We start from the raw sequence: 22,140 nt of genomic DNA on the forward strand, positions 1-22,140 counted from the left end.
GTATGAGATGTATAAATACTTTTTAAAAACGGGGAAAGAGCAACACATTTTTTTAAAATTTGTAATTGGACCAATAAAATGCAAATTTTAAATATGTGGGTGTCTTTGTCTTACTAACAAATAGATGGCTTTTTGGAGATCCAGCCAGAATTTTTATTATTAGACAATCTCAGCTGTTTGTTGGAAAAGCCAGATGCGACCTAGGGATGCTCTGGAATCACAACTCATCTCCAGACTATAGGGGTCAGTTACCCCAGAGAAAATGGGTGCTTTGAAGGGTGGACTCTATGGCATTTTACCCCACTGAGATCTTTGTCCTCTCCAGGCTCCATCCCCACATCTCCAGGAGATTCCTAACCTGGATCTGGCAACCCTACCCCCCCCCCATCTCCCACCAGTGGCCGGGGGAAGGAGGCTGGCAACCTTAGTTGGGGCCATCCTGGGGCACGGGAAGTACCTGATCCTGGCACCCATTTCCAGATGAAACACACAGAGAGAACAAGGCGAGAAGCACAATAAACCATCAAGTTGAAAAAAATGATCTCTGTCCATCAGATTTTAATGCTAAATTTCCTCCGGGACGGTGTCGGTAACCTTGCCTCTTCCCGTTTGTCTGCACAACAACCCTTTGAGGTAGACCAGGCTAACAGCGTGGCTGTCCAAGATGACCCAGTGAGCTTCAGGGCAGGGCAGGGATTTGAACCCAGATCTCCCACGCCTACCCCAACCTTCTAATTGCGGCGGCTTTTTCGTGGGGAATCTTCCACAGGTGGTACATGGCATGCTCCGCCTTCTGCATGACATCATCCTGATGCATGCGGCTCCCGGGGCTCTCCCCTTTGAGCTAGGTCAAAGGAAACGCTCAGTTCCTCCAACTGAAAGGGGGGGAAGTGGTGTGGTTGTGGGCAGAGCCTCTGCAAGGAAACTCTACCTGCAGCCAATCTGGCAAAACTTAAGTTCCACTCCATCTCTAGGGTTGCCAATCTCCAGGTGGTGGCTGGAGCCCTCCCTGGGTTATAACTGATCTCCAGGCAACAGAGATCAGTTCCCCTGGAGAAAATGGCTGCTTTAGATGGTGGACTCTATGGCATTATACCCTACCATGTTCCCTCCCCTCCCTAAACCCTGCCCTCCCCAGAAACCACACCCGAAATCGCCAAGTATTTCCTAACTCAGAGGTGGCAACCCTATCCATGGCTCAGTTGTGAAGGCAGAAGGGCGGGTTGCTGGTAAGGTTGCCAACCTCCAGGTAGCACCCAGAGATCTGCTATTATAGGGTTGCCAGCCTCCAGGTGGTGGCTGGAGATCTCCCGCTATTACAACCGATCTCCATGCTGCAGAGATCAGTTCACCTAGAGAAAATGGCCACTTTGGCAATCGGACTCTATGGCATTGAAATCCCGCCCCTCTCTAAACCCTACCCTCCTCAGGCTCCGCCCCAAAAATCTCCAGGTATTTCCCAATCCGGAGCTGGCAACCCTACACTATTACAATTTATCTCCAGGTGACCAAGAACAGTTTCCTCAGAGAAAATGGCTGCTTCGGAGGATGGACTCTATGGCAATAGACACTGCAGAGCTCCCTCCCCAAACTCCACCCTCCCCGGTCTCCACTCCCAAAATGTCTACGTATTTCCCAACCCAGATCTGGCAACTGCAGTTGCTGGGCAGGGGGGGAGTAGGAGATTGTTGTCCCTTTGGCACTTGTTTAAAAAAAGTATTGCAGGTTACTAATAGAATCTCTAAATCAGTCTTTGAGCCTGTGGGAGCTCTGACAAAATGGCTGCTGCAGGAGGCGGAGCCAGCCACAAAATGGCTGCCGCATCTTACTTTCAGCCCTACTCTGAAGAGCCTTCTGCTGTGGTGACAGCTGCTGCCAAAGAAGCTTTTAAAAAATCTGCACCACCAGTCGTGTGTGTGTGTTAAGTGCCTTCAAGTCACTTCTGAATCATGGCGACGCTATGAATCAATGTCCTCCAAAACGTCCTGTTTTTCATTTTGGATCGTCTCACCATAGGGCTTTCAAGGTAAGGGTTGGGCAGAAGTTGTTTCACCCTCGCCACCTTGTACGCAGTACTATCTATGGCGCTATAACCTGTACAGTGTCCAGATCACTTGAAGTGATGGTATCACTTTACTCTGCTCTGGTTAGACCTCACCTAGAGTATTGTGTTCAGTTTTGGGCACCACAATTTAAGAAAGATGTAGACAAGCTGGAACGTGTCCAGAGGAGGGCAACAAAGATGGTGAGGGGTCTGGAGACCAAGTCCTATGAGGAAAGGTTGAAGGAACTGGGTATGTAAAGCCTAGAGAGGAGAAGACTGAGAGAGGGTATCATAACCATCTTCAAGTACTTGAAGGGCTGTCACATAGAGGAGGGTGCCGAGTTGTTTTCTGTTGCTCAAGAAGGTCAGACCAGAACTAACGGATTGAAATTAAATCAAAAGAGTTTCCGTCTAGACATTAGGAAGAATTTTCTAACAGTTAGAGAGGTTCCTCAGTGGAACTGGCTTCCTTGGGAGGTGGTGAGCTCTCCTTCCCTGGAGGTTTTTAAGCAGAGGCTAGATGGCCATCTGTCAGCAATGCTGATTCTATAACCTTAGGCAGATCATGAGAGGGAGGGCATCTTGGCCATCTTCTGGGCATGGACTGGGGGTGTGGGGAGGTAGTTGTGAATTTCCTGCATTGTGCAGGGGGTTGGACTAGATGACCCTGGTGGTCCCTTCCAACACTATGATTCTATAATGCAAATCTCAGAACATTAAAAAAAAAAAGAGCCAGAAAAGAACACACCAGCAAAAAAGGCAGGAAAACAATCACGGCACTGTTTGAACTATCCAAAACACTTTAGCGATGGCTCGTAGACGGATTGAAATGACCTGTATCTTTGTATTGCTTTATTCCCAAAAGGGGCAAACAACGGACGGCATCCGATTCAGAACGGTAATCTGAATAGGGCCAGATTCTATTGTGAGCCGTAGTTAAAATGAGTGGTGGTGGTGGGGACCCCCATTTGAACAGAAGAGCCCACGATGTGCACAGGTTTTTGGGCAGGAAGGCTTGCTTCAATAGACTAACACAAGGGTCCCCCCCACACACACCTTTTAAGCCTGTGGGCACCTCTGGAGCTCTGAGAACAGCGTGGTGGGCATGGCCACAAAATGCCTGCGGCAGGAGGCGGAGCCAGCCACAAAAATGGCTACCACTGCTTACCTTCAGTCACACAGTGAAGAGCCTTGTGCTGTGGTGGCTGCCGAAGCAACGTTTAAAAAAAAATCCACAAAGCCAATCAATTCTCGAATGCTCAGTCTTGCTGGACAGAAGATCCAACCTGGCTCCCCCCACTTTCTAAAAACCAGGAAAGGTGCCATGGCGCCCATGGACTCACACAGCGGCTATTTCAGAATCTGTCCCTGGAGGGGGTTCTCTGACTGCATCATGTGTCCCCCCCCCCTCCACCCTTGTCTAGGGATGCTCGTGTTGCAAGAAAAAAAGCCCTTCAGTTACCACGGGGGGTGGGGACGACATTTTTTGGCCCTGATTCATTGCGCTTATGCTTCTTTTCAGGGCGGACACGAACAGCTGCTAAAGACCATGGAGAAAAGGATGATGGAGGTCGAACAGCAGCTGAGGCTTGTCAAGAGGCTTCTCCAAGACAAAGTCAATCAACTGAAAGAGCAGGTGAGACGTCACGCAGGACAGGCGATCCCGGGGGCCTGCCTGACCCCGAGTTGCCCCCCAAATCCCTTGCGATGCTTCAAAGGGCCCTCCGGCCAAGGGCAAATCCCCCAGAATCCTCTGCAGTATTGAGCTTGATCTCATCAGGTCTCAGAAGCTAAGCAGGGTCGGCCCTGGTTAGTACTTGGATGGGAGACCACCAAGGAAGTCCGGGGCGGCTACGCAGAGGCAGGCAGTGGCAAAACCACCTCTGAATGTCTTTAGCCCTGACCTGGATGGCCCCGCTAGTCCAATCTCATCAGATCCTGGAAGCTAAGCAGGGTTTGTTGGCCCTGGTTAGTACTTGGATGGGAGACCACCAAGGAAGTCCAGGACTGCTACGCAGAGGCAGGCAATGACAAACCACCTCTGTTCGCCTCTTGCCTCGAACAACCTACTGGGTCCCCGTAAGTCGGCTGCAACGAGATGGCCCTCTCCACCACCACCAAGTCCTCTGCTGCTCCCGGGGTTTAAGCTACAGGAGGGTAAATCTCAGTTGAATGTGAGGAGAAACTTCTTAATGGTAGCAGTGGTTTGATAAGGGAACCCACTAGGCATGGTGAGGGGCCGCTGCTCTCCCTCCCTGCAGGCTTTCATGCAGACGCAGGACAACGATCTGGCAGGGAAGCTCTTGGCTTTGGATTTCCTGCACTGAGCAGGTGGGTGGGATAGATGACCTTGAGGGCCCCTCAAATCTAGGGCTCCAGGACTTTCCGAGCAAAGCCGTGACTCACCCACAGAATCCCACAGGCAGAATGCCAGGGGAATCCATGTTTTCTTCCTCTGTTTTTAAGAGCCAGCATGGTGTAGCAGTTAAGAGTGGTGGTTTGGAGCAGTGGACTCTGATCTGGAGAACCAGGTTTGATTCCCCACTCCTCCACATGAGTAGCGGACTCTAATCCGGTGAACCAGGTTGGTTTCCCCACTCCTCCACATGAGCAACGGAGGCTGATCGGGTGAACTGGATTTGTTTCCCCACTCCACATGAACCCAGCTGGGTGACCTTCAGCTAGTCACACTCTCTCAGCCTTACCTACCTCACAGGGTGTCTATTGTGGGGATGGGAAGGGAAGGAGATTGTAAGCTGGTTTGATTCTTCCTTAAGTGGCAGAGAAAGTTGGCGTATAAAAACCAACTCTTCTTCTTCCTCCTCTTCTTTTCAGTTTGTGAAGAACACGAAAGCTGACGAAATGGTCAAGGACTTGTACGTGGAGAACACGCAGCTGCTGAAAGCCCTGGAGATGACCGAGCAGAGGCAGAAGACGGCCGAGAAGAAGAACTACCTCCTTGAAGAGAAGATCGCCAACCTCGGCCGGATCGTGAAGAACCTCACCTCACCGGCCCTGGGCTCCGCCGCTCAGTTGGGGTCTTAGCAAAGCCATACCAGCCTGTCTTGGACACCTCCGGCACTTTAGTGAAACACCACCGTTTCTGGTGTTCTGGTCTTAGTATCCTGGGGACAGCTGAACTAAGGGCTGTTCACTGCAAAGAGAACTCAGGTCAGCCCCTGGACGCACGCACACGTGTCCCTCGGCTTCTGTGGCATCATGTCACTCCGTTCACAAACCTTAATATTAGGATTTCCAGGTCCCTCTTTACCACCGGTGGGAGGTTTTTTGAGCGGAGCCTGAGGAGGGCGGGGTTTGGGGAGGGGAGGGACTTCAATACCATAGAGTCCAATGGCCAAAGCGGCCATTTTCTCCAGGTGAACTGATCTCAATCAGCTGGAGACCAGTTGTAATAGCGGGAGATCTCCTGCTAGTACCTGGTGGTAGGCAACTCTACTTAATATCCCCTCCTCATTTGTATTTCTGGAGAATTTGAGTTCGGGACCAGAAAGACGTGGCCGGATCCAGAGATTTCCTATGCCAGGTACCCCCAACCTTATTGAGCCTGGGGGCACCATTGGAACTCTTGACACAGAGTGGCAGGCGCAGCCACAAAATGGCTGATGCAGCAGTCACACAGTGAAGATCTTTGCGCCACGGTGCCAGCTCTTGCCAAAGTAATGTTTTTAAAAATCTGCAGAGCCAATCAGAAGACTTCCTGGGAAGTGGCCCCACCCACTTTCTAAAAATACTTGGTAGGCACAAAGAAAAGGTGTGGGTGGGTTCCAGGCTCCTATGGCCACCAGGTTGGGGACCCCTGGCCTAAGCCAAGCAAAGGGGGGAACCCAGAAGCCTCTACCATACCCATATTTCATGTTATATGCCCCCTCTCCCTGGCTGTTGGTCCAAAGGAAGAATGCCTCCCCCCATTTCCTGATCTTCTATGCATTGTAGAGGGTTTGGTATAGAAGACTTTTGCACACGGAGCTGTTACTGGGAAAGCCAGAGAAATGGGAGAGTTACACCATGGGGCCCTTCTATCCAAAGCTTTCAACCCCACTCAGTGAGAGCCAGCACGGTGTAGTGGTGAAGAGTGGTGGTTTGGAGTGATGGACTCTGATCTGGAGAACCGGGTTTGATTCTTCACTCCTTCATATGAGCGGCGGAGGCTGATCTGGTGAACTGGATTTGTTTCCCCCACTCCTACACATGAAGCCAGCTGGGTGACCTTGGGCTAGTCACAGCTCTCTCAGCTCCACCTACCTCACAGGGTGTCTGTTGTGGGGAGGGGAAGGGAAAATGATTGTAAGCCGGTCTGATTCCCCCTTAAGTGGTAGAGAAAGTCGGCATATAAAAACCAACTACTCTTCTTCGTCTTCTTCTTCCCAGCTTCCCAAACAGGCTTTAGATCCAGGGCAGAGCATATGCTCTGATGCAGAAAGTCTCAGGTTCGAGCCCCAGTTAAAGGTCTCAAGAAGCTGGCATTGGGGGAAACGTTCTCTGCCCCGGGCCCTGGAGAATCACTGCCAATCAGAGTAGGCTTTATTGAGTTGGATGGACCAATGGACTGATTTGGTCTAGAGCAGGCTCGGGTGGTCATCTCAGGTCCGTTTACAAACAGGCCTGAGATGCTTGTAGGTTTTTCTGGCATTTTGAAAGGGCTGGATTTTGTATTTATTTGTTTTTGTTGTTCTCAGGAATGCAAATACCTAAACAACCACTCAAAGAAGTCTTCTAGTTCCAACCAGAAATGGCCAGCAATAGGGTTGCCAGGTCCCTGCTGGTCCCCGGTGGGGGACTGGGGGGGCATAGGGTTGCCAACTTCAGGGTGAGAATCTCCTGGAGATTGGAGGGTGGAGCCTGGGGAGGACAGGGACCTCAGTGGGGTGCGATGCCACAGAATCCAAACAACAAAGCATCCGTTTTCTCTAGGGGAACTGACCTCTGTAGTCTGGAGATGAGCTGCAATTCCGGGGGATCCCCAGGCCCCACCTGGAGTCTGGCAACCCTAAATGAAGTCTGTTCTCCAAATCACCAGGTCCGTTTGCGTAACTTTCTGACAGTTTTTTTTAATCATCATTTCAACATAACCACTTGATTCAAGGTGATTTAACTTTCTCTGGTGCTTTCAATAATTTCTTTGTCATTTTCATATGTGCATTCTAACTCCATGTTTTCAGCGAAATCACTCCGTTGCACTTAAAGGGTGTAAGATTTCTACCCACCTGTACGAGAGTTGCGATCTGCTATGCCGCAATATCTGTGCAGATTAAAGAACCCTACTCCCTCCTTGGGTCTTGTTAACTGCTGGCACAGGACATCGTGGAGGGGGTAGGGGGATGGTGGGGGGTATAAAGGAGAGGGTAGAGGTGAGGCGAGCATGTGACCAAACACCCCCCCCTCCCGCTCAATGGCCTGTAGGGTAGACATGGTCAGTTGCTACAGTTCCGTGCTATAGAAACATAAAGCTGGAAGGGACCCCAAGGGTAATCTAGTCCAACAACACCTGTACAGCACAGGAAATTCCAACCAGATGATGAGAGGAAGGGCACCTTGGCCATCTTCTGGGCATGGAGTAAGGGTCACTGGGGGTATGTGGGGGAGGTAGTTGTGAATTTCCTGCATTGTGCAGGGGGTTGGACTAGATGACCCTGGTGGTCCCTTCCAACTCTATGGCCATTTATTCTTGGTAATTAGCAGTGCATTCCAGGCTGAATTGCCCCGCATATTTTTTAAAGTTTTTTACGGTGAACCGTCATTCGGAAAGTGACTTCGAAGCCGGCACATACCTGCTTCGCATTACTTAAGAGCCCCTTTAACGCGACCTTTTGTGTTTGCTCCACCGCTGGGAAGAATCCCCTCAAGCAAGCATGCAAAACAACAGCCATGCATTAGCTATGCAAACGACAGTTGGCTAATGGAAGGAACAAAGCAGCAGGCGAGTGTGGGGGGTGGAATTTCTCCATTTGCATCGGGACCGTGAATAGTCATTTTAAAGGTCGCATTTTTAAAAAGAGCTTTGAGCAAGCTTCAAAATTGACCCTGCATAAATGGCCTATGATTCTATGATTCTTCTATTCTGTTATCTTTCCCCACACACACATACACCCACTCCCCCAGTGACCCCTGTTCTATGCCCAGAGGAAAGCAAAAAACCTCAAGGATCCCTGGGCCAATCTGATCTGGAGGAAAATTCCTTTCTGACCCCAATGTAGCGATCATCATCATTATATTATTATTATTTTATCAATCTTATAACCCGCTCCACCACAGCGAGCTGGGCAAAGGGCCATGAGAGCCAAATGATGCAATCCTTCCTGCCCTCCCTCTCAAGATCTGCCTAAGTCCTCCAAATCAGCATTGCTGTCAGCTGGCCATCCAGCCTCTGCTTCAAAACCTCCAAAGAAGGAGAGCCCACCACCTCTCGAGGAAGCCTGCTCCACTGAAGAACCGCTTGAGCAATCAGGAAGTTCTTCCTAATGTTTAGCTGAAGATTCTTTTGATCTAATTTCAACCTGTTGGTTTTGGTCCAACGGAACCCCCATTGTCCTTATGGGTAACTTTGCAAAACAAAATAAGCAGGATCGCCTACAAATCTGCTTAGCCAACTGCAGTGTTTACCTCTGGCGCACAGCACTTTCATCCAGTGTAAAGGGTGCAAACTGCCTTTCCCCCTTATTGAGGAAAACATAGGGGTGATTGTATGTCACTTGATCTGAATCAAGGGGAGGGAGGAGGTGGTTGTATGGATGCTGTTTATCTAGGGGCAGGTTGGGAAGTTAAAATGACTCAGGAACAACCCAAGTTAAGCAGATTGTCCGATCCTGGGAGCTCTGCAGGGGCTGCTTAAACTAGGCCAGTGACAATAAGCATCTGCTTGCCCAATTCAAATCAACAAATTACATCAGGTTCCTGGTGTCAGTTTTCATAGAATTGTTATCCTTTTCTCTTAAAACGCAAATACAGTGAAATGATGCCAAGCAGCCACTAGGTGGCAGCAGAAATTGACCCTTATGCCAAGGAGGAACCGTAGAAAGGGATGAGTGAAATCCACAAGGAGGTTAAGGTCTGGTTCTTTGGGGGAGGGGTCCACGTAGCTTAAAAGTGGGCTTAACCACCACCCTTAAGGCTGAGGCTCCACGACCCTCTCCAGGACTTTCTCCACCTGATGCCAGAGACCTGCAGGGGATCTGGGACTGCTCCCCTGGCAAGACCATGCTCCTTGTACCTTCCCGCCAGAAGGGAGGAAAGGGGATGACCGGCAGGAGAGGAAAAAGCAGTGAGCCTCAGCAAGCCGCCTGATCACTGGCCACTGCTCGTCCGGTGGAATAGCTGCCCTGCCTGTTTGTTCACAAGTAGGGTCGTGCAAAAAAAAAAAAAAAAGTTTGGTAAATTTCGGGTTCAGGTTTATTCGGTGTGAATTTTTTCAGTAAACCTGAAATAAGCCAAAAACTCATACTGGTAAATGGGTATTTCAGCTTTTCCCCCAGGTTTCCCAAAAAATTCAGGTCCATTATAGTCTATGGGGATTTTTTCAAAGTTCCTGTGGGGGCATTATTGGAGGTAGAGTCACCAAATTAGCAAGGGACTCTCCTTAGATGGACACTGAAGTTTGGTGAAGTTTGAAACAGGGGGTCCAATTTTATGGGCCCGCAAAGGGTTCACCCCCATCCTCCAGGCATTTGCGAGCCGAGCTGTGAATCGGTTTTCAGGTTCAGAAGGTCAGCGTGGCTGAGGACTGGTGGAAAGAGCCAATTGGCAGGCTAGCGCCTAAGAGTCTGGGCCCCCCATTTGTATCTGGGTCGCTTTGCATGATGTCCATGCAAATTAGCTTCCAAACTGAGAAAAACGGCTAAAATGCAAGAAAAATAAGGCACTGAAAAAAATTCTTTTGGTGGCAAATGATTTCCTGTGAACGGTCCTTTAATATAGTCATCAAAAATCTGATCTCAAGAGATGGTCATGGTGTGGGGAAACAAAGTCACTACTCAGGGTGACCTTCAGTTTGAGAGCAGGGGCCCTAACAAAACCAAAGATAGAAACGTGGGGGAAAGCACAGAGCTGTACATCTGAGCAAGGCAAAAAGCCGAAACCAGAAAAGTCGAATATCTATAAACTCTAAAAGCCAAATATCTATTCGGCTTTTTGGGAATCACCTTTTTGGCTTTGGGTAGATTCCCAGGTTTTGGTATTCAGCTGAAATGAAACCTGAATATTGCCGAAACAGCTAATTTTGTGTTTATTTTCGGTTCAGGTTTATTGATATGCACAGCCTTATTTGCAAGAGTCAGTGTGGTGTAGTGGTTAACAGTGGCGGACTCTAATCTGGTGAACCGGGTTCGATTCCCCACTCTTCCACCTGAAACCTGCTGAGTGACCTTGGGCCAGTCACAGTTCTCTCCAAACTCTCTCAGCCCCATCTTCATCACAAGGTGCCTGTTGTGGGGAAAGGAAGGAAAAACAATTGCAAGCCATTTTGAGACTCCTTAAAGGTAGAGAAAAGCAAGGTATAAAAACCAACTCTTCTTCTATGAAACATGCTCTGCGAACGCTCTGAGAGCATCAGAATGGCCAGGCTGGGTCTCACCTGTTTAGTCATCTGAAAGCTTTTTCGCTATTTGACAGGGATTCATTTTCTCTTTACATGTGTTTTTAGGGTCCAGTGCACCAGAAGGATCTTTTGTGCAACTCCTCCCTTTGAAATTGGCTGGAGCTGTGCCAAAGCACTGCAGTACATAATAACATAAGAAAGGGTCTGCTAGATCAGACCAAGGCCCATCAAGTCCAGCAGTCTGTTCACACAGTGGCCAACCAGGGACCTCTAGGAAGCCCACAAACAAGACGACTGCAGCAGCATTATCCTGCCTGTGTTCCACAGCACCTAATAAAATAGGCATGCTCCTCTGATCCTGGAGAGAATACGTATGCATCATGACTGGTATTCATTTTGACTAGTAGCCATGAATAGCCCCCTCCTCCATGAACATGTCCAGTCCCCTCATGAAGCCTTCCAAATTGGCAGCCATCACCACATCCTGGGGCAGGGAGTTCCACAATTTAACTCTGCGTTGTGTGAAGAAATACTTCCTTTTATCTGGTTTGCATCTCTCATCCTCCAGCTTCAGCAGATGACCCAACGTTCTAGTATTATGCTCCCTGTCCACTCTCTCCATACCATGCATAATTTTATAGATCTCCCCTTGACTGCCTTCTTTCCAAGCTAAACAGCAGTGTTCTTGTAATGGCTGCCATTCAGCTTGCGCAGAACTTCCCCGGTGGATTGTGCCCTTGCCACCCTTGAAAGGGCTGCCCGGTGAATTCCAAAGACTTTTCATCCTGTACTGCCAAAGGATGGGTAAGCCTGTAAACCAGGGGTCCCCAACCTTTTTGAGCCTGTGGGCACCTTTGGAATTCTGAAACAGGGTGGTAGGTGCAGTCACAAAATGGCCGTCATGGAAGGCGGAGCCAACCACACACACAGGAAGCTCAAGTGCAGGAGACTAAAGGAGTACATTGTAAAAATACACTGGGAAAGTCAGAAAGAGAATACAACCAACACTGCCAATGAAATGTTATTTTCCTCTGCTCAGCTAATCAGATCTCTGGTAGGCAATCAGAAGCCCCACTGGGCAGGCGTCCACCTGGCCCCACCCACTTTCTAAAAACACCTGGCAGGTACCAGGGAAGGTACTGGTGGGCACCATGGCGCCCCCAAGCACTACACTGGGGACTCCTGCTGTAAACCGTTGCAATGCTTTCCTCATGTTTTTAAAATCAAGGAGTCAGGATGGCTGGTAGGTGTCAAGAAATTACTCCTCGACTGACACCAGCCCGTTCAGTGATCCTGTATGGTTCAGGGGACATATTAAGACACAAATAACAGCAGAGGTCTGGAAATGCTCCAACCCCAAGCCACGTTAAATGGTTCCAATGATTCCCTGCGGCTTGCATATTTTAAAAAGTTTTTTGTTGTTGTTTAAGTCCTGCAGGACTTATGGGAGGTCATGACATTCAGTGTTTCCTGGAAGGTTCCTGTTCACTGTACAGAGTTGGACGACCCTTGCTGATGTGTCTTTCCTAATGCAAGCAAAGGCATTAGGGCAGGATTAAGACACATTGAGGCTCTAAACTGCTTCAGTTTAAGAAACCCACAGAATATTACCAAGTACGTTGTAATTTAATAATTTTAAGATTTTTTTATTTATTTAGAGGCTGTGTAAACCAAGGTCCTACACTGTAGCTGACTTCACTTGTGTGTGGCCATTTATGCAGGGACAGTTAGCTCGCGATCCCTGCTGGACTACTTCGAGGCTTCCTTTGCATTATTCATGATTTTACCAATCTTTAGAAGTCACTTCGCTCCTGCCTCATTCTTTCCTCGCAGTTCTAGGATGCTGTTTTATAACAAATTTAAATTCTGATTCGAGGAAAGAGCGCCACTTCCATTCATAGTCCTAACTTTGGGTTTCTCTCCTCATGCCAATTCTGGCTTCTCCTTCCCATCCAATCCCTTCCCACAAAGCTAAGTACAAAAGAGGGAGTTAAACCTTCATGAAATGCGCAGGAAGACATCAATCAAAGAGAGGCTGGAAGGCAGCTCCTGGCAGGGAGCTGTTGAAGAAAGGAGGGGAGGAATACCCAGCTTTGCAAAAGCACATACACAGACAGGGAGCAGTCCCTTTAAGAGCTGACCCACCCCCTCCAAGTAAACTGCAACAAAGCTGTGCAGGGGAGGGACTCAGAAACTCTGATTTATTGGGGATGCATAATTAATCACAAGGTACTCTTGGAATTTCTTTGGGGGGGGAGCCCTCATGCATATGATGCTTGAGAATTCAGATCAGAAAACTGAGCAGCAAACCAAACACAAACTTCCCCTGCATAAATGACCAGAAAGTCCAGCTCTGCCAGTCAATTTATTTGGTTTCTCTTTTGTGTGTATTCTAAGGACTGAGCCCTGACGAAGTTTCCTCCCCCTCCTTGGGACTCTGAAACCCAACCACAGGAAACCCAGCAACTGAGCCTTAGTGCAGAAGATGTGGAAAAATTACACCTCACCCTGGAATTAGTGCCAAAGTTTGCAGCCCCGAAGGATAATTTTTGGGTTTGCACTTGATACAGGCTCAGAGGCTATGAGGGACGGACTTTTTGCTGAACGGCAAGAGGAAAGTAGATAAACAAGCTGGCAGAGGGGTTGCCAGCATGGTGCAGTGGTTGAGAGCGGTGGACTCTAATCTGGAGAACCGGATTGTTTCCCCACTCCTCCACGTGAACCCTGCTGGGTGACCTTGGGCTAGTCACAGTTCTCGCCGATCTCTCTCAGCCCCACCTACCTCACAAGGTGTCTATTGTGGGGAGGGGAAGGAGAGGTGATTGTAAGCCACTTTCAGACTCCGTAGAGGAAATCGGGGTATAAAAACCAGCTCTTCTTCTTTTTGCCTCAGGGGCAGCCAAAAATGCAAATGACCCCAGCCAGAGTCACACCTATACCATAGGCATACGTAAACTAAAGAGCTTCAGGAGGCCGGAAAGCACAGTGGACATTTCTTGCAGTCAGGAAAGGAAAGAGAGTCTCCTGGGGGCGGGCTAAAGCACATAATCAAAAACCCCGAGCATGTTGAAGAAGCTCTCTTGGCTATTTTTACACGCCCAGAAGGACTCCATCTCGATTCCAAGAAGTAGCTATGAGCACATGGTACTGTACTCCCCTGGGGATGATCCCTAGATACTGGAACGAAGGTGATGGATTATTTCTAATGGATTGCAACTCCAAGAATTACATGGCCTCTCTCATATTACCATCTGTAGGGATAAGTAAGAGTCCGGGATTAGAGGATCAGTGTTTTAGTCACATTTCTTGTCAGCACTGCTCCCTTTGTTGTGTTTGCAGAGGTGATGTGCGCTATGTGTTTCCTTATTAAACTTCTTTCCATTTTAAATGAGGTCAGTCTGATCTCTGAGTTGCACAGAGCCCACGGGAACCAGGGGCAGGAGGGCGAGGGGGCAGCAGTTGAACAACCCAACGCCTCTAGTGTGATCAACTAAGCCTGTCGGCGCCCTTAGTAGCCAGTGCCAAAGAAGAGAGAGGGAACTTGAACTCAATCCCTCGAAGCAGCATGTACCCCTAAAAACTGTTTTGAGGATGGCAGTGGTCCAGAGAGACTCTCTTTTTGCCTGCTCCTTTTCTCTTCCAGAACGGAGTACAGGGCAAGGGAGGATTTTTATCAGGAAAACTGCAGGGTAGGGGACTCCGCCCCCTTTCAGCTGTTTCAATAGTGCCCTTTCCCTCACTCCCAAAACCCCATATCTAGAGAATAGCCTCTGCACGCCATTGTGTATGACACAGTGCCCTGCAAAAAGTGGAATTGTGTAAAGTCCCACAAGGCAGGGCTGGTTTCGTTCTGTCAGATTCACAGAATCTGATAGTCTGAGAATAAAGATTGGAAAAGACCCTAACAATGCCATCCAGTTAGGTTCCCAAAACAAGGGAACAAAAGCCACACCCTGATCAACTCACACAATTCCAACAAATGGATCCCACAGAGAGAGAGAGAGAGAGAGAGAGAAGAGGAGTTTTGAACTGGCTTACAATCACCTTCGCTTCCCCTCCCCACAACACTCTGTGAGGTAGGTGGGGCTGAGAGAGCTCTAAGAGAGCTGTGACTAGCCCAAGGTCACTCAGCTGGTTTCATGTGGAGGAGTGGGGAATCAAACCCGGTTCTCCAGATCAGAGTCCACCGCTCCATACCATCACTCTTAACCACTACACCATGCTGGCTCTCCATACAGTGACTTCTAAATCAAAACAATGCATTCTTTAAATATTTGAATCAATTTTATTTTCACAAATGTCAGTGTTATGAAATGCCTCTTTTAAAAAAAATGTAATCTGTCTTTAACATAAACATATTCAAGCCTAATAGAGGCCGTAGTGAGGAGGGCTTGCAGCTCAGCGGCTCGACATTTGCTTTGTATCCAGAAGTTCGCAGGTTCAATCCCCAGCACCTCCAGTTAAAGGGTAGCAGGTGATGGGAAAGACTCCTGCCTGAGACCATAGAAAGCTGCTGCCAGTCTGAGCAGCCAATATTGACCTTGATGGACTGATGGTCTGACTCAGTATAAGGAAGTTACATCTTCACAAAGACCCTTTAAAACTGAACCCACCCTTGTCTATCAAGCCCATTAAGTTAAAGTCAGCTTTTTTGTGCAAAAGGGAAAACTAGGTGTCTTTTGAGGCCAAACATTATTTTATTTATGACATATAAAACCAGCTCATCTAGTCATTAAATGAGAGATTTGTCCTTAGATTGAGAGTTGGTGGGGTGTAGTGGTTGGCGAGTCAGACTAGAATTTGGGAGACCCAGGTTCAAATCCCTCCACTCTGCCAGTCATACACTCTCAGCCTAAGCTACCTCACAGAGTTGTTGTGAGGATAAAATGGAGCAGAGGAGAATGATATAAGCTGCCTTGGGTCCCTGTTGTGGAGAAAGTCGGAGCATTTCTGTTGTAAATAAACAGTTTGTATCATGCTTTCTTATTATATCATGTATTTTACTATAGCCCTGCAAGGTATGCCCTTCTGCTATGAAAATGAGGAATGGCAGGCAGTCTTCTACTCAAGCTCTCATCAGATCAGAAAAACACTGCTGCATCAGAAGATTTTCTCATAACTGTGACATCGCCCAGATCATGCGTTACTGTGACAAATTAAGAACGTTTATGACTGTTAACCAAATAGCCTGGAGTAGACATTTTGGGGAAGAGTCACATTCAGGTTAAATCCGTTGACCTCGTTCCTGATCAACCTTCGTGGTACCTAACTGAGTTTCTGGGTTGGGTTAGTATTCCCCCCTTTTTTGTGTGTATTTGGTGTATTTGGAGCACTGCCTGGCCCAGGAAACTTCCAGCCCCTGCTTCTGGAAAGCTCTGGGCCTTTCCATTATCGAGTAAGTGATCTTCCTCAGTGTCAGAGGGTTTGGATTACACTCCTAGATTGTGTAAAGGCTCTGTTTAGTTGTGCACCATCTAGGTCAGCATCCTCTTTCCCTGCAAATGTTTCTAGGCATTTTTAAAGTACCATTGTGTACGCCCAAATAGACAGCTAGCCCTAGCATTTAAACACAGTCTTAGCTGTTAGACACACAGCATTCAAACAGTGAACTGAGAACACTTACATTCAGATTGGAAGCCACTGCATGCCAGAACAATGGCATTTCAGTGGTAGAACCCAGCCATGTCGTCGTCATCATCAATGAACAGACAAGCCCGATCTTTCTACAAACCTGAGTAAGACACCAGGTTTGCAGAAAAATCTGAAACCTTAACAAAATTGGGCATGGGGGGGTTAACCCTCCAAATAACAGAATTAGCACCTGTAGCTTTAAGAAATGAATGTCCTCAATGACCATTGCTAGGCAACCACATAGTATTCCCAGCCCTTCAGCCTTGGTTTCTGTCACTAAAAGACAAGGTGGGGGCAGGGCCCTCTCCAGGGCTGTTTTGGCCTTGATACCATGTGAGGTCCATGACTCACCTAGGCCCGACTGCTTGCTACTGTTCAACAGCAGCCACTGCAAAAAAGCCAGGATGATGTAGTGGTTAAAGTTTCAGACTAGGAGGATCTGGGAGACCAAGGTTCAAATCCCCACTCTGCACGGCAGCACACAGGGTGACTGTGGGCCAGTCACATCCTCTCAGCTTAATTTACCTCACAGTGTTGTTGTGAGGATAAAATGGAGGAGAGAAAAATTATGTAACCTGCTTTGAGTTCTCATTGTGGAGAAAGATGGGGTATAAATACAGTAAAGAAATAATGTATACAGCTGAAGATGAGGCACAGATAAAATGTAAATTGGTTGGTGGGCGGTAAAGACAGAAGGAAGCAGGGAATGGAAAGGGTATGGGGGATACCATGAGGGGGAAAAGAAATTTTGTGGGGAGGGAGATAACAGGGGAAGGCGAGGTGTCTTTGTAGGTTCCTCACTTGTCACATATTTAATTAAGAACTGGGCCACAAAAGGTGGGTTATTAGATCAGCAAAATGGAGCTAGGGACACAGATGAGAGGGGATTTCTTTAAAAACCTGAAGAAGTCGGAAGTTGGCAGAATACATTCTGAAGTCTAAAAACTTGGTTCTTGTAGGTTATCTGGGCTGTGTGACCACGTTTCACCAGCAGCTGTGGCAGGCATCTTCAGAGGAGTAACACTGAAGGACAATAGCCATGCAGATTAGCTTTGGATTTCACACATTAACAGATCACTTCAGGATACAATGGTTCCATATTAACATACAACACCCTCATTAGCACATTATCTTGATACTTACAGGACAATGATTAGCACATTACCTTTGATACTTTTTGCAGGACAATGATTCAGCTCAAACCCAACCCCTTTCTGATTATATATTAATCTTCCTACACACTTGACACTGAGAGACACTGTCCTTCAGTGTTACTCCTCTGAAGATGCCGGCCACGGCTGCTGGCGAAACGTCAGGAAAGAAAATTCCAAGACCAAGGTCACACAGCCCGGAAAACCTACAAGAACCAATGAACTCTGACCGTGAAAGCCTTCGACAATATTCTAAAATCCTGGTCTGACGGTTCCTCGTCTAGCGTGAGTTTCTACAAGCCGGCCTCCTGTGTGAAGTAATGCAAACAAACAGATGAATAAATAACTGTATACCGTTACGCAGCAACATATATATATAAAATTTACATATATATAAAGAAATAAAGGAAGCCGCAGCCCTCAGTTTGCAAAACCTGAGCAAGGCAGTCAGACAGGACATTTTGGAGGACTTTGATCCATAGGGTCGCCATGAGTCAGAAGTGTCTTGACAGCACTTAACACACACACACACACACACACACACAATATTGTGACATATATTATAATATTATATCATTATAATATATATTAATTATATATGTTATGTACATATTTAATTTTATATATATATATATATATATATTATAATTTACATATATATTATAATTTTACTATATATATGTATATGTACATGTGTGTATGAATGTATATAGGTGTGTGTGTATATATGTGTGTCATATATAGACATACACATATAATTATATACACACACACACACATATAAATTTTGAGTCGGAAGTGACTTGACGGCACTTAACACACAATATTATGATATATATATTATAATATCATTATAATATATGGTAATTATATATATTATGTACATATTTAATTATGTATTATATACATTATAATTTACATATATATTATAATTTTACTATATATATGTATATGCACATGTGTGTGTGTGTTATACACACACACACACACCCTCCAAAGGGGCCATTTTCTCCAGAGGAACTCTACTCTGGGGACCAGTTGTGATTCCGGGAGATCCCCCGGCTCCGACTGGAGGTTGGCAAGACTAAGGGGGGGGAAACGGTTTCTTTCGCTTCTAGGGCGGGGAGACCCGGCGAGCTGGCCTCAGCCACGCCCCTCGCCGACGGTTGACGCTCTCGGGCCTGGCGGTTGGCGGCCGCCTCCCCTCCCCCCACGCCGGAAGAGGCGGCGCGCGAGGCGTGTGCGGGGCGGGCGGAGCCGCAGCAGCCCGGCAGAGGCCGGCGGGGCCCGGCGGGCGTCGCCGCGCGCGCGACAGAGGGGGGAGGGGCGGAACCGCGAGTCTCCCTCATGGAGAGCCCCGGCGAGGCGGAGGAGGAGGCCGCCGCGCGCCTGGCCGACCCGCTCCGCCGCCCCGCCGGCCGCTTCCACAAGCGCGCGGCGGCGCGCGGCGACGGGGCCGAGGCGCCGCCGGGCTCGGAGGCGGCCGAGGCCCCTCCGCCGCCCGCCCTGTCCTCCTCGTCGGGCTCCGACGAGGCGGCGGCGGCGGAGCACCACCCGCCCCGCCGCCACCACCCCCACCGCGCCCACCACAAGGCCTCCCCGCTGCTGAGGCGCCGCCGCCGCCGGGGCCGCCCCGACCGCCTCCTGCTGCTCGGCCCCGGCGGCGGAGGGCAGGAGGCGGGCGGCGGCGGCGGCGGGGTGCTGCTCTTCCCGGCCGCGCTGGGCCCGGAGGACGACGAGGAGGAGGAGGAGAACGGGGACGGCCTGGAGGAGGACGAGGACGCCGACGAGGAGGCCGGCGAGGCGGGCAGCAGCGGGAGCGCGGGCAGCGGGCCCTCGTCGGAGCCCCGCAAGCGGGGCCGCGGGCTGGCGGGGGCCTTGGCGCCCTCGCCCTCCTCCGCCTCGGCCGCCCGCGGCTACGAGGTGGTGCGCGAGCTGGGGCCCGAGGAGGTGCGCTGGTTCTACCGCGAGGACCGCAAGAGCTGGAAGCCCTTCATCGGCTACGACTCGCTCCGCCTCGAGCTGGCCTACCGGGCCCTGCTGCTGCGGGGAGGCGGGGGGCGGCGCTCGCCCAGCCCCCCCGCCGGCGGGGGCGGGGGCTCCTCCGCAGGGCCCAGCCCCGAGCGCGGGGGGTCCCCCGGGGACCTGGGGCCCGAGCCGGTGTGCGTCCGCGGGGGCCTCTACGAGGTGGACGTCGCCCACTACGAGTGCTACCCGGTCTACTGGAACCGTAAGTCCTTCGCCGAGGAGGGGGATGTAGGGAAACCCCCCAAAAAATGTTGCATCCTGGTCTGACACTTACTCCCGAGTAAACCGGTATGGGGATCCGGAACCCCTCCCCCCTCAGTGTTGGATCCTGGTCTGACACTTACACCCGAGTAAACCGGTATGGGGTGCAGGAACCCCTCCCCCCTCAGTGTTGGATCCTAGTCTGAACACTTACTCCCGAGTAAACCAGCATGGGGATGAACGCAGCCTGCAGCCCCAACCCTTTTGTGAGCATATGGACACATGAAGCTGCCTTCTACTGAATCAGACCCTTGGAGGTCCATCAAAGTCAGTATTGTCCACTCACACCGGCAGCGGCTCTCCAGGGTCTCAGGCAGAGAGGCCTTTCACATCACCTACTTGCCGGTTTCATTCACACCCGGCCCAAAGCGGCTTCTCCATTCTGTCATCACACGTGAAGCTGCTTCATATTGAATCAGACCCTTCTCGGTCCATGAAAGTTAGTATTGTCAACTCAGACTGGCAGCGGCTCTCCAGGGTCTCAGGTAGAGAAAGGTCTTTCCCATCACCTACTTGCCAGTTTCATTCACACCCCGCCCAAAGCGGCTTCCCCCATTCTCTTGTCCTTTTTATCATCCTGAATCAGACCCTTCTTGGTCCATGAAAGTCAGTATTGTCCACTCAGACCGGCAGCGGCTCTCCGGGGTCTCAGGCAGGGGTCTTTCACACTACCTGCTCGCCTAGTCCCTTTAACTGGAGATGATGGGGATTGAACCTGGAACCCTCTGCATGCCAAGCAGATGCTCTATCACTGAACCATGGCCCCTCCCCATTTTAATAGCTTCCTTATACTGGACAGACCCTTGGTCCATCAAAATCAGTACTGTTAGACCAGCAGCAGCTCTCCAGGGATGCCGGGGATTGAACCTGGGACTTTCTGCATGCTCTACCACTGAGACACGGCCCCTCATCACACCAACCCTGTGAGGTAGCTCATGATGGGTAGACATGTTGAGTAGTACAAACACTTTATTACGGCCTTGCCAGAAAAATACATATGGTTAGTTTAATGGGCAAATATATACATACTATATGATGTTACAACATAATCCTCCTTTCTGGGAACTTGGGTAGACATGTTAGTCTGTCAGTAGCAGTAGAAAAGAGCAAGAGTCCTTAAAGTGAGCAGTGCCTCACAAAAGCTCATATACCCTGCCCAAAATTTTGTTGGTCTTTAAGGTGTTCCTGGACTCTTGCTTTTTTCTCTTGTGAGGTAGGTTAGGTTGGGGTGTGTGTATGACTGGGCCGAGGTCACCCAGCAAGCTTCCATGGCAGAGTACGGATTCGCACCTGGATCTCCAAGATCCTCGTATGACACTACACCACACTGTCTGTCTCTCCCTCTCTTTTTTATTCGTAAGCGATTTCCCCCAATGGATTCTATGTAACTTAGCCCCGTGAAAGTGTGCACGGGATGGCAGTTGTGGGCACAGTACAACGGTAGAGGGGTGAGGAGATAGCGTGAAGGTCCTGCCCACAATTACAAATTACAATTTGTGCAGTTATAAATTGCAGGGATGGGAAGGGGGGGAGTTAGAAGGCATGCCGAAGACCTGCATCAAGCTTAACTCAGTATTTCCTTTCTCTTAGTCTTCCTTCACCACCCACTCCCCCAAATGCCTTCCTTTGCTCCATTCTTGCTTGACTCTGCCAACCACACACTCCCAACACCAGGGTTATGTGCTGATGCCCTGTTCCAGTATGATCTCCTTTCTTCTCCGTTTTTGTTTCACTCTTCCGCTGTCATGAGTTTCCACCGCCCACTCACGAGTTTCTCCTGTCTTGCTCCCAATGTGGGAATCTGTCTTGGCTTCCTCTTAATTAAGTAGTAGTCATTGTGTATTCCATTCAGATTTTGCTTCTGTATGCACCTGAGGACACAGCAAAGGTGATGAGCAGCTGCTCATTTCCATATAATACTTTTCAGTTCCACAACCGCCCTTGGGCAATACGTGCTTACTCATAGCAAGAGTCCACACCTGGTGGGGTGGAGCTGCAACTGAGCGCCTCTCCCTGTATCTGATTCCTTCTCCTCCCTGTCAGCCTCTGGCTGTCTCTGGGTTCGGAACCAAGGTTACTACCTCTGTTCTGGCAAAAGGTTAACTAGGTGCTTTTTCTTATGCCACGCAGTCATTCTGTCACTTGGCTCCTGTTAAACAGGTGACTGCCGCCCCTCCTTAGCAATCCTGAAAAAGGAGTCTTGCAGTTCCATCAAGTACCCCCTAAGCAAATCTGCTGATTTGGAGGGAGCAGGTTTCCCTGTTCTCCTTCCTATGCTATTTTTCCCTGAATAAACATCATTAATGCCAATAAAGGTACTGTTTACCGTAGGAATAAACATCATAATGAACTCTATTATGGATATTCTGGCTGTCCTCAAGGCTTTGTGTACTCCGTGCTGAAACATTTCTACGACAAGAAAAACCTGAACTTGCAATCTAGGAACAGTATTCATATTTGTGTTTCTCTTCTTG

The 22,140-nt window shown here is 49.2% G+C and overlaps 2 protein-coding genes across 2 annotated transcripts in view; both read left to right on the plus strand.

Moving 5' to 3' along the window:
• Positions 1-5,102, plus strand: part of NIN (ninein) — an 87,067-nt gene extending 81,965 nt beyond the window's left edge. The window contains exons 28-29 of the mRNA XM_056852077.1: positions 3,567-3,680; positions 4,880-5,102. Coding sequence (XP_056708055.1) covers positions 3,567-3,680; positions 4,880-5,089 — 324 coding nt within the window. The 3' untranslated portion in view covers positions 5,090-5,102. The remainder of the gene's footprint in view (positions 1-3,566; positions 3,681-4,879) is intronic.
• Positions 5,103-18,724: 13,622 nt separating this feature from the next.
• DDHD1 (DDHD domain containing 1) overlaps positions 18,725-22,140 on the plus strand; it is a 56,277-nt gene continuing 52,861 nt past the window's right edge. The window contains exon 1 of the mRNA XM_056851129.1: positions 18,725-19,607. Coding sequence (XP_056707107.1) covers positions 18,725-19,607 — 883 coding nt within the window. The remainder of the gene's footprint in view (positions 19,608-22,140) is intronic.

The sequence above is a fragment of the Euleptes europaea genome, chromosome 6 (assembly GCF_029931775.1).
Source record: "Euleptes europaea isolate rEulEur1 chromosome 6, rEulEur1.hap1, whole genome shotgun sequence".
Classification (NCBI taxonomy): domain Eukaryota; kingdom Metazoa; phylum Chordata; class Lepidosauria; order Squamata; family Sphaerodactylidae; genus Euleptes; species Euleptes europaea.